This window comes from Dysidea avara, chromosome 4 (assembly GCF_963678975.1).
Source record: "Dysidea avara chromosome 4, odDysAvar1.4, whole genome shotgun sequence".
Lineage (NCBI taxonomy): Eukaryota > Metazoa > Porifera > Demospongiae > Dictyoceratida > Dysideidae > Dysidea > Dysidea avara.
The window spans coordinates 10,008,049-10,021,023 of record NC_089275.1 but is presented as its reverse complement, the minus strand read 5'-3'; the positions used below and the strand labels follow the sequence as shown (position 1 = coordinate 10,021,023).

At 36.1% G+C, this 12,975-nt stretch overlaps 2 protein-coding genes and 1 long non-coding RNA gene across 5 annotated transcripts; 1 reads left to right on the top strand and 2 right to left on the bottom strand.

Annotated features, from left to right (window-relative positions):
* Nucleotides 1-1,281: 1,281 nt before the first annotated feature.
* On the bottom strand, nucleotides 1,282-1,911 carry LOC136253535 (steroidogenic acute regulatory protein, mitochondrial-like). Its single transcript, XM_066046204.1, has 2 exons — nucleotides 1,889-1,911; nucleotides 1,282-1,630 (listed from the first exon to the last, which is right to left on the bottom strand). The coding sequence occupies exons 1-2, from the start codon at nucleotides 1,909-1,911 to the stop codon at nucleotides 1,282-1,284; spliced, it is 372 nt and encodes a 123-aa protein (XP_065902276.1).
* A 277-nt stretch (nucleotides 1,912-2,188) lies between these two features.
* LOC136253298 (uncharacterized) lies at nucleotides 2,189-9,880 on the top strand. 3 transcript variants are annotated; one of them, XR_010700055.1, is made up of 5 exons: nucleotides 2,189-2,327; nucleotides 2,821-3,177; nucleotides 7,179-7,329; nucleotides 7,770-7,818; nucleotides 9,524-9,880. It is a non-coding gene; the product is annotated as an uncharacterized lncRNA (long non-coding RNA). The 3 variants fall into 3 exon arrangements; XR_010700054.1 differs by having other exon boundaries at nucleotides 7,179-7,818; XR_010700056.1 differs by lacking the exons at nucleotides 7,179-7,329; nucleotides 7,770-7,818.
* On the bottom strand, nucleotides 9,826-12,046 carry LOC136253297 (uncharacterized). Its single transcript, XM_066045942.1, has 3 exons — nucleotides 11,632-12,046; nucleotides 11,276-11,378; nucleotides 9,826-10,300 (listed from the first exon to the last, which is right to left on the bottom strand). Exons 1-3 carry the CDS (start codon nucleotides 11,693-11,695, stop codon nucleotides 9,952-9,954), a joined length of 516 nt encoding a protein of 171 aa, XP_065902014.1. The 5' UTR covers nucleotides 11,696-12,046; the 3' UTR covers nucleotides 9,826-9,951.
* Between the last annotated feature and the right edge of the window lie 929 nt (nucleotides 12,047-12,975).

Genomic DNA, 12,975 nt, shown 5'->3' with positions numbered 1-12,975 from the left:
AAAAGTCTGTTCCACTGTCTTATGCATTCTCACAGCATTTCCAGTTAAATGCACATTTCATTTTTATATTAATGATTGAAACAATTATAGCTATGCATGTATACTACGCTATCAGTCCACTAAGAATACTCACTTTCTTGGTGGTGTATGTAATTCTTCTATTCATGATATTTAAGCTATATACCAGACGACTTTTTGACTCAGTGGTTTTTGTACGTAGTACAGTACATGAAATCTGTTTATAGATTCTGACTCACCCACACATATCATATACATCATACACACATGGAAACACAAGTAATGTGTCAGTTGGTCTAAGCTGATAACAGTTTATAAACGTTAAACATTATACATCAGCAAACAAAAAAATTAATACATTTCTATATTGTTTTGAGTCAAACAACATATCCACACAATTACGCACACTGTAATAGTTTTATCATATGCGATGAAAATCACCACTACAGAATAGTCTTAGTGCATCTGCATCAAATCATACAAAGGAAACATATTTATTTATTTTTTTTTAATTACTAAAGCATGCACAATATTTGGTCTACCTTCCAGTCTTCTTGCCTGACCAGTTGCAAGGTGAGAGCCAAATAAAGCAGCACATGACCACCATTTAGCAAACTCATGGGTGGCATGCATCTTTTCTGGTTCCAATGAGTGTCTGCCTTCTGCACATTTTACATGATGTCTTCTTTATGCAAGGAAACCATAACAAAGGCATTCAATTTCTGTATTGATACTTTCCTTAGAGGATAGTATTTAGATGCTACAAAACTATTTGAAGCACGTATCCTACTCTAAGAAGGAGTAGATACCTGTAGATGCGTCTATATTATCGTGGCAACCACACCCTTAAACAACCAGAACATGTCACCATGCTCTTAATGATCAGAGTGTGGCAATGATTCAGCTGCAACCAGCCGCTACAGTTTTGCTGTAGAAAACATGAAATGGCAACCACATCCCTTAATTCATTGTGTAGCTAAGCAGCAAGATACTCTAATAACGCAGTCACACCCATGTACGTGATATAACAAAAGAGTTAACAAGCTAACATAGCCATTAAGGGAAAGTCCCTATTTTGGCATTTAAATGATGGTGGCAACATGTCAATGTGAGGATTTTCTCACATGTAAGCAGCTATGTTGTAAGTCATATCTCATTTCACTACCTTTGTCACTGGAACTCTGCTTCATTAAATATTTTTAAGTGTACTAGTATAAATTAGAAGCCTAGAATTAGTAACAGTTTATGGCTGCAAGGGAGACTCTATTGTTTCTCTTTCACATAGACATCATTGTAAAATGTCACCATTGCATTTCTCCAATCATCCCCACTTTTTATCAGTGCATAGTTAATCACAAATTCAGGAATTAGTCCCTTCATGTTCGTCTGTGCTATTGTAGTGAGAATATAAGAATTAGAATCATCCTCATCTGGTCGTAGGATGGACATGGACGTCTTAGTCTCAGCCCGTAAAACTTTGGGCCTTTCTTGAACACTAGGGTGTGTGGCAGGTAGAGCTACAACAAAAGATGTCCTCGTTGTCTCATCAGTGAGAACCCTAATGTGCTGGATTAGGTCTCTGTCTGAACATGGAGTTGGCAGAGGAATGTACCTATGATTGTGTGTAAGATAGATATATACTAACAATGAAGCATCTGTTAAACAGATGATAATTATTAACAATTACATACATTTCAAAATTCTATTATGCAGGTTTGGGAAGCAATTATTGAAATTGTGGGATTGTTTAACGACCGGATCTACAAGAACTCAACACATTTGCACATTTTTTCAAGCACCTTTAATTTTGTTTATTGAATATTTGCTGATATATACTATCAGGTACAATCTGGCAGGGGGATTAATTTACCTTGGCCTCAGGGGGCTGGGCATCAATAATTGGACATTATCAGTTAAAATCGAGATATTCCTAATAGAGCAGTCACCCTAATACAGCAGTCAGGCATATAATCAGCTTTATTAGTAGCTACTCTCTAACAAACTGTTAAAATCAGTTTCACATACAATTTCGGAGGGGATAGGGAAATTGGCGCTCAAGATACCCTAATAGAGCAGTCACCCTACTGCGACAGTCGAATTCAATCTCAGCATAGATAATATCTATGATCTCAGAGAGTACCCAACTGCCATATACCATAGATTTTAGAGGCGCGTAACGCCGAAGGATTGGAAACGGCACGCGTGATCCAATGCATTCCACTACGAGTCAATATTGAAATGGAAGTGAACAGCACGTGGTGTTTTCAAGTATATTAAGGACTGAACTCATCTTCGTTTCTTCCACTAAGGTACTAGTGAAATTTAGTAGTTCTGCGCATTTTGTTAATGGAAAATTGTGGTAGCGTGGCTATAATCTATGAATTCTGTAAAGTTGTGAGATGTTGTTGTGGGCGCATAAATCGCCAGGTGTGTATAGAATTGTGCATTTCCAAGTGGTGTATGATATCAATACGGATTTTTGATTGAATCGTGTTAGTTTTGTGCCACTTGCATAGTGACCACCGGTTTACATTGTATGGTCCCTTCTGGCCACATGTTGTTGTTGAGGGCACATAGGTGGTCACTGGTGTATAAACTTTAATACTGGTGATATGGGTGGAGTGGTGAATACTGCTATTAAATGAACTGCACACTTCATTTAGATATGACACTGATTGTTAGAGCTCTTACCACAGTAAATAATATAAGGCAGTCACTTCTTAAATCCACATCCAGTAATTAGCTGTTGTCTGTTACTCTTGCTGTAATATACTGTGATTTTATATGATGCGTTTATACTAGATGAGTGGGAGAGGACATTGTCGTTTGAAACTTTGTAGCAGGAAGAATTATGAAAGGATTCAGTGTTGCCGCCATTACTTCAAAAGCAGTCATCAATCCCAGAGAGCATATCTGTCAATGCCCACACTATCAGTATCAGCTCTGATAGACTCAACTCCCACCAAACAAAACAAAATTTCACTAGATGCAATTGATGGCGATAAAGATGTTGATGGAACGTCGGACTACTGAATTCTACCTAGAGAACCAAAAAAATGGGAACACTTGTTTGCTAAACCAAAAGACGATGATGCTCTACTGGAAGAGAAGAGAATAGAAGAACAGAAACTGAAGGAGTACAAAGAAGCACCAAAAGAGGTTTGTTCCATTTATGTACAACTTACATGTGCAGTTTTTCACAACGTTATGTAATAATAATGTATTGTTGGTGCTGCCATCCCAGCTGCCATTAAAGATACCACTACATGTTATTACACATTCATATCTGTTGTGAAAGAGAATACAACAAGTTGATATGGTGTAGAATCTTGTTATCCAGAATGATGTCTCTGACACAACTCTGAGTAGTATTTTTATTTCCTGGAATTGGCTGTTTGTTGATGAATATAATTTCTGCTGAAGTTTCCAGTTGTTGAGCTGACGTGTCAAAAATTCCAAACCAATTGTTTCTTTCTGAATGCCAGCATGTATATGCCTACATTTATATCATGCCGCTCATTTTTGTATCATAAACATTAGCATTTTTAACTTGTACTGACAACCCACACACGTTTTTCTTAGTGGTGTTATGGTTACTAACTATACTGAGCTAACATGGGACCTGAGAGAACAGCCATTAGTGTCCTTATGGTACAGCTGTTGGCTTGATAAAACTTGTATTTGTAGCCGAATCGCTAGGGTAGTCTCATGGCCAGCCTGACTACTAATTTCTACAAGTGCAGTCTGATAACATTGTTTGATTGTGTTTAGTACAGTAGCTTTCAGGTGCTAACTAGCAAAATATGATGTGATCAAATGATTACATAGTATGTGGGCAATTCCTCCGTTACAGTGGCATCTTCAACATGCTGTAAAATAATATCAAGACACACGATAGGGCATCGTGCGGCCCAAGAAGCCAGCGCACCACACCGTGGGTATATTGACAGGAAGAAAAGGTCATTTTCACACCTTTGTATCTCGGTGATACCTTATCCGATTGGAACCAAATTTTCTGCAGAGTTGCCCGCCAGCTAGGGGAGTCCACTTTCCAAATTTGAAGGAATTGCTTGAGCCATTTCCGCATTATGAGCAGACAAAGTTTTTGTTTTTATTCTTTGTTTTTTTTTCGTGTTTTCACACACTTGCAAAGATTGCTATAAAACACAAATGCATACTGCGATCACCGTGCAATGTGGCACACAGAAAGGCAGTCCAAAGGCGAATCCTAGCATCAAATTTGGTGCAAATCCAATGAACGGTTAAGGATTTATGACCAATTATTCGCATAAAACAAGATTGATTTGTTGTCACACCTACAGGGTAAACTGCTTCATGGGATGAGTTGAAAATTGTTTTGTGGATAGATAAACCATTGTAGGAGTGCCTTTTGGTTGTTTGAAAGCAATCGAAATAAAGATCATGGAGATATGACACAATACCGAAGGTGTGTAACAATTGCGTGATTGAGATTCGTGAATAAAAATACCAATAATTTTCATGTCTACCAAGCAGACCGCTTGTAGCAGTGAGCTGAAAATGGGTAAATATCTGGAATAGACACCGTAGAAAGTCCTTGCAGTAGTACAGCGCAGTAATACAGAACAATTGGATTACAAACCACTGAGTTATGATTCGAAAGCCAACTCTGTGTAGTAAATGAGAGATCAAGATACTCTAATAGAACAGTCACCCTAATAGAGCATTCAGCTAGTTTATGACTCACTACATTACAAAAAGATAAGTTTAAAAGCCTCAAAGCCAGTGGGGTATACAAATACAAAAAGAAGTGATATCTAAACCAAAACAGCCAAGCTGTAATAAAAGAGTGCGGCCCTCAAAAAGGCCAGGATGAAAAAAGATGTGAAATTCAAGGTGGCAGCCAAGAAATGGCTGTGATGGCAGGTTAATGATAAACATTTTAATAACGACAATTCAGGTGAATTCAAGCGGCACCAAAATTCACCTGAATTGTCGTTATTAAAATTTTTACCATTAACCTACCATCACAGCCATTTCTTGGCCGCCACCTTGGATTTCACATCTTTTTTCACCATAACCTTTCTGTGGGGCACACTCTTTTTTTACAGCTTAGCTATTTTGGATTAGATACTCTTAGCAAGTTTATAGCAACAGAAACAGTGCCCATTATTTTATATATTTTTTGCATTTGGTCAGTTTGACGTTCTTGCAATATAATACGAGTATATAAACTGTACTTTACAGACCATTCTTCGTGTACTAATATATTCAAGCAGTTACTATAGAAAATGCTGGCAAAATACTAAAATTCTTTGTGTTTCATAATGATGCATTTTAAAATATGAGATCAAAATCTTCTAAATGTGTTTGTACATAAATCTGTTATTAGTACACAACACATCTCTTGGACAATTATTTTTGTACACATTTAAGTTCGCAAGAGAATCAAGTAAGCGTCACCAGACAGTATTACTGTTTACATACCACAATTATCAAGGTGTTTTAAGAGTTCTGGTCCACTGTAGAGCATAAACAAAATACCCACTGTAGGAACACGGTACAATGGTATATATTTCTAATTAGTGGTCTTATTTAGTGTACACAACATGTATCACTTGATCGTGGTGGTAGTGAAGTGTAAATTAAAGTGTTAAAAAATCACTTGTTTGAAAAGAGGGTTTGCATGACATGTATGACATCTGCTAGCAACCAGGCTTTGGGTCAAGTACATTGGTACTTGTACTTAAGTATACTTAAGTACACATTCTTGAGTACTTGTACTTCAGTACTTTTGTTTCTTAGTCATTGTACTTGTACTTGTACTTAAGTTCAAAGTGATGTACTTGTTAGTACTTAAAGTATTTATAAGTACTTTGAAGTACACACGTGGCTTGACACATGCAGGCTTTCAACAGGTCACCATATAAAATGTAGCAGCAAGAGTTCATAATATTATAATATTATGAACTCTTGGTAGCAGCTTAATTAGTGTAGAGAATGTGTATTGCCATCATTGCATTTTGTGAAACTGACTCAGCAGTTTGCATCCCTATAAATGTTCAGCCTCAGTCTCTTAGCAGTCAGAGTGGTTTGGTTTTTAATGAGCTATGGCAGGAATTGTAGCCAAAAAAGTAAAGAAACAGAAAACAAAAAACATTCTTCGGGAAAATTATGGAGATCCTTACACCTTTTGAAGAGGCTACAGGTTTCGTCCAAGTTGGTTGTGTTCCATCAGCAGGCTACGTATGTCTTGTCATGCATTCATGGATTACATCACCACATGGAGAATAATAGTGTCTAAGTATCACTCTGGGTTTGTCCAAGGCCTAAAAATGTCTCGAAAAATTCATGCCATATTACGAGGAGAATGAGACATACATTTTAACTGCTATTCTGGACCTGCGTTTTAAGCTTCGGTGGTGCTCAAATGATGCTGAAAAGCAGAAATCAATTGATCTACTAAAATCAGTTCTAGAAAGAATTATTCCACAGTCACACTCAGCAAATGCAGCCACCCAAGTTTCTGAAGAAGTTGAACCTTTACCCAAAAATGGAAAACATAGTTTAATTTTATGGAATCAGATTCTTTATCTTCTCAGAGTCAAAATTAGCCAAGCACACTTGATAAGAATAAGATGGGAGATTACTTGGAAACTGTAAGTGCACAGATGTCTACTGATCCAGCTAAGTATTGGAGAGAAAATCAGAAGAAGTATCCATTTTTATCAATGCTAGCCAAAGATGTTCTTGGAGTACCATCATCCTCAGCTCCTGTATAGAGAGGTTATTTAGCATTGCTGGCAAGGTGTTTACTCCAGAGAGATGTCGGCTCACTGATAAAAGATTTGAACAGTTAATGTTTATCAGATGCAATCATGCACACACATCACAATGAAGCTGGTTTTACTACATAATAGTACATATAACACAATCTAAAGTAAAGTGGGAAAATCTATTATCTATTTTTGCACTTGCAAAAATAGGGCAAATGCCACAGATTTGCAATACCATGATAATGAAATACAAAAACATACAGACTTTGCAACCAACACATTTTAAATGAATCCATTTTCTGCCAATACAAATAATGCATATTAAACTGTACAGTGATATCATGCTGTTTGTAGTTACGTCGATTCTTGCTGTGTAATTTGATCATCTTCTGTTTTCTTTCCTAGCACATCCACACATGAGATCTTTCCATGAATGTACCGGATACTGGAATTTTCGACCGTCATACAGTTCCTTCCCATCTCCAAACTAGCAATAATAGGTGTTCCTGAAATGAAAACAAAAAGAGATAAAAACTGCAGTTGATTATATACAAAAGTAAGAAACAAGGTTCTGAAATTTCAGAACAAAAGAATTTTAAAATTTCAGAACAAAAAGAGCTCTGAAATTTCAGAAAATATTAGTTTAAGGTTTCTGAAAATTGAAAGCAATTTCAAGACAAAAAGAGTTCTGATATAAAACAAAAAGGCGAAACTTCAAAACAAAACGAGCTCTGAAATTCTTATGTTCTTAAATTCGATTAGTACAAAATTCAGTTTACAAAATATAGGAAACTTATTGAAAGGGCTAGAGGAGACATTATTGGGCTTATTTATGCGTGACCAACACTGTCATCTGTCATAAAGGGAGTGAAGCTGGCTTTAAATTAAAGCCCAAACCTCTATGATCACTACTATACAGCACTACCATACTGTATGCACTGTTCATGCATATACACAATTATACTTAATGTAATTTACCTGTGTGTTTCCTTCCAGGTCAAATATAGATAGACTAAAACCAGAAAATCTGGTCACATTGGCAAAGGTAAAAGCATTCTTGACACTAGGAGGATCAACATCTTCCATGTTGGCTTTCCACATTATACCAAATTCACTGTTGTGTGAAATGAGGAAATGATCATCTTGTTTAATTGTATCATCAGCAAATTCATCATTATTAGCACTCATTACATGCTGACAAAATGAAAAAAACTTCTTAGGCACCTTTTTGGAGTCACTAAAATCCAGAGTCTTGAATGGTTCAAGCTTCTCTGCAGTGGTGAAATATGGATAAAGCTGGACTGCTGCATCCCAGTTTCCACATTGAGTGTTTTGAACAAAAGCTGTTTGTACTTTTTGAAGTGCTTTTATATCTTGACATTTTTTAACAACTTCTTTTAAAGTGGTGGTACCTGTTCCCACATCGTACAACAGCTGATGTACGGTGTCCATATCTAAACCACGGAACGCTTTAAAAGTTGAACCTGACATCATTTTGGGATTTGATGATTTCTTTCCTTTTCCTTTCTTTCCTTTTCCCTTCTTTGATGTAGTTGTCCATGATTCACTGGAGACATTCGTGAAGATGTTACGTACAGCCTCAAAGGTTTTAGATGGTAAGGATGATAAAAAGTATATCATTCTATCATCCAACTGACCAACCTACACAATGTAAAAAGCGTAGGACACTACATCTAGTGCATCAATAAATATACTGAAATTCAATGGTTAATTCATTTAAGAGCACTCAAGGTAAATCACAACACTCAATATTGTTCGTGGGTGCCCATTGTCTATAAAGTACATGAGCAGCTGGTAGTACTACACGAAAACACCAATTATGTCAGGTGTGAAGCTGTTTACTGGGATGAGACTTGTAGTTTATAACTATTTAATAGTTGTGGCTTGTATAATGAGTTTGTTACAATGTACTGAAATACTCCCAACAAGGATTAACAGCACTCTGCATAACCCAAATAACCATAGTTATCATTACACAATTTTGGGTTTTAATAGCCAAAGCAGCCACTTTCTCTGCTTGACTATACTTCGATAGCTTTTAGCCATGTAATTATATGTTATTGATGATCAGAAAACATCCACTTTAAAAAAGGTACCTCAAAGTAAAGTGATAGTTCACACTAATTCATTTCTTAGGCCAAATTTTCCATCAATACTCTATACATAGAAATTTTCGAGGTGTGTAATTTTGCAGATTGACAATTTTCAGCTTATCTATTGAAAAGCATAGAGCTAATCCTGATAATCATTATTTTTGGAGCATGAAAAGTTCACAGACAACCAAGCAACCACAGAAATTATGTCCCCAAAAAATTGTATGCATACGGTAGGTCTCTTGGGTCTATATTGTGTGGTTTACATTATCAACGGGAGATCTAAACAACAACATGTAACTTACTTCTAATGCCAAAATTGATGCGCAAGCTTTCTTCCAGCCTGCTGGCTTGGTTGTGGGTGGCTCTTCTTCCTCACATATATTGGACATTTCATACAGTTAATATACAACATAGCTTCAACTGTCAAATGTACTTATACTTGTACTTAAGTACTTTAAAAAGTACTTGTATTGTACTTAAGTACTTCTTGTAGATAAGATGTTGTACTTGTACTTGTGAAGGTTTCAAAGTACTTGTACTTAAGTAATTTGAAATGTACTTGACCCCAAGCCTGACAACTTTGTACATCCTCATAAAACTGACATTCCATTTTAATTGTGAACTATTTTATAGGAGCTAATTAAGGAATTGATGAAGCAAACAGAGATGTTGGCACAGAGGGATAGTGAGCTTGAATCAGTTAAGACCTACCTAAACAATTTGTTGATCTGTGTATTGTTAACCCCTCTCTATTGGACACTGTTTCACAACACAAGCCAAAGAGTTGAAATTCTACCACCAATTGGAAACATTTACTGGATGTACTGTCATGCTATCACAGTACAGATAATGAATTACAAATCCTCCATGTACATAGCACATGTATTAATGATTTTTTTTAAACCTGTTAGGTTTTCAATCTGTGTATTGTCTTTAATGTCTGTTTTGTGAATATATATTAAAGTATTATACATTTTGAATATTTCTGTATTATTTGTATTTGACAAACAGACTTGGCTATAGAAATACTGTCAATGCTCTTTTGTGTTCCTTGGTGAGTTTCACTGCTTCTCTTTCAAATAAACATCATGGTAAAATGTTGTCACTGACTTTCTCCAGTCATCCCCGAGTTTCATTACTCCGTGGTTGATAACAAAATCTGGAAGTAGGCCCTTCAAGTCTGTGTGCGTTATTGTAGTAATAACAGAAGAAGCAGGATCATCCTTGTCTGGTTGTAAGATGGAAACAGAGATTTGTGTCTCAGCACGTATCACTCTTGGTTTCTCTGGGGCACCAGGGTGTGTGGCAGGTAGAGCTACAACGTATGACGTCCTAGTTGGCTCATCAGTAAGCACCTTGACATGTTGAACCAGATCCCTGTCTGAAATTAGAGATGGTAGAGGAATATACCTGTGTATATCAACATAAGTTATAGACAATTGAACAATGGCAATCTTGGCTGTACATGTGAAATCTGGTAATCAGTCAAATTGCTGACATTAGTACAACCAGATGTGGCATTTGGAATTGCTAACCTGGTACTGTTGTATATTTCCAAATTTTATATGCCAAAATTGGTATAGCCAGACCAGTTTTGGTTACTGGATTATTCTTGGCATCCAAAATTGATCCGGGTCAAACCAGGGGCCAATGATATATAATTTAGGCCAATGATATATATTCAGGGGTGGTGGAGAAAACCAGTAAGGGAGAAACTAACATTATACAGTTATACAGCAAAATATGAAGCATACAAGGAGTCATGGATAGCTACTATATAGCTTCCTTACTTATTAAAAGTTGTTCTATTAGAGTGGTTGACTGCTCTATTAAGGTATCTCAATTTTTAATACAAGCATTGGCTGTTTCCTTCATTTCATTCAGTAGTTTTGGTATAGCTACTACAAGCACACTCATAGTAAATGGCACAATAAATTAGAGGATGAACAAAGTCTTAAATTCCAATCATTAATATAGCACATACAACTGTATGTAGCAAGTTTCATCATTAATACATGATTTTATACTTCCTATTTTGAATTCATTAGATGTTTAAAGCTGTTAATCACATCACAGACCAGTAAGGTAGCCAGAACGAGGATGGAGGATATAGTAATGCATGGGTATACAACGATCATGCTATTTGAGTCTCACAATATGACCATGGTTAACATATTCTTACATAAATGTTTTTCTTTGCCAAAGTGTGGGTGAATATTTAGCCCAACACACACAACACAGTTACTTTCCAGTATGCATAGTATTAAGTATGCTGACTAAAGTGATACTGTCCTTAATGAGGATTCAAATTATGTATATCCCTCCCACCAGGAGCTCATAACACTGCACAACATGTCACTATTATGGGTTGCCGTTCACACTAACCAGTATATAGTCTTATAATCTCCATGATCCTCCAAGACTTTGATTTCTGAAAATGCTCTGTCGTAACGCAACCTCAATGGAATATCCGTCACCAACTTCACAGCTAATAAATATTAAACATTTTCGATAATGCGACATAATTATAATCCAACGTTGTATTGTTAAAACATAAAGTGATGTCTTGTAATTATGATGTACAATAAAACCTCACTTAACAGCCACCTCTATAATAAGACCATCTAGTTATAATGACAGTATAGGCCCTAAAGCATAACTATTATGTAATGATCTAAGACAACATGCACCTCTGTGACCATAATAGGCTTTCAATACAACTTTAAACAGTACTTACTTACCATCTTCCACAGGGATTCCACCCAGTTTGCTTACAAACTGCAAAGAAAAATTATGTAATGACATTTTCAGCAGTGAGATATGGCTCAATAGTCTATATCAGGTGTATCATGTGTAATAGATGGAACTTGTTAACTTGTACATGTACACGTATTATGTCATTGTAATAGATCACTTGAGTGTAAGTTACTGTATATAGTAACTATTATGTACTTTGTAGCCAGTTGTGTTTCTTTGTGGTTGTAATATATAACACTGCTGCTGTGGTCTAGTGCTGCCATTATGCGTTGCATCAGCTTATCTACGAGACTCATTACACGTGATAGCCTCATTATAATGACCATGTCAAGTAGGTCCCAAACATAGCTACGGTGTACTTCATAACCTCATTAATAAGATCACCTCATTATAGTGACCATGTCAAGTACCATCCTAACAGTGGGAAATTTTCAATGGATGAAACTTTAGCAAAACTGTGTAAAATACCAGTTATGCATTTTTTAATTCACGGAAGTCCAGAATATGGATTTGGCAGTGTTGGGAAAGTTACTTTGTCAATGTAATATATTGCACATTTCTCGTTACTTTTACACAGTGTAATAAGTTACAGTTACATATTACTCCAAATGAAAAGTAACTTAATATAATATTACATTAAGTTACTTTTGCTCTGACCATACATCTTTCCTTTACACCTTGCATGTTAGTTACTGAGCTAGCATATAATAAACAATATGGCTACTGGATTCTTGCACCTGTGTAGAGATGCTTATTGTTTTTACCACTTCAGCCATACCTAAACGTTACTGGCAAATCATGTGACCAGTTGTCTGAGGCATGACTAATGGATTATAGGGGATCAGGACAGTAGATTATTGCAGCCACTAAGCTGTTGAGGAACACTAATTGGTCCTGGTAATGTGTTATGAACATCGTTACACATTGCTAATGAACTGTAATAGTATCGCGTTACGTAATAACACATTACTTTCGTTACTAACATAACGAACTATGGGTTTGATTCCTTAGAAGTTATATTACTGAACTATGAATAGTAACGCGTTATATTACTTCAGATCACAAAATGTAATAACTATTACGTAACGCGTTATTCCCAACACTGGGATTTGGTAAGGTTAGCTACATATGTGTATAAACCTGAAACATTTCACAATTACATTTTCACGAAGCTATTATTACACTCCTAAAATTCATGAAAGTTTCGTCCCTTGAAAATTCTGGCTATATAGTAGGTCCCAAACATAGCTAAGGTGTACTTCATGACCTCACTATATAAGACCACCTCATTATAGTGAACATGTCAAGTAAGTCTCAAATAAAGCTAA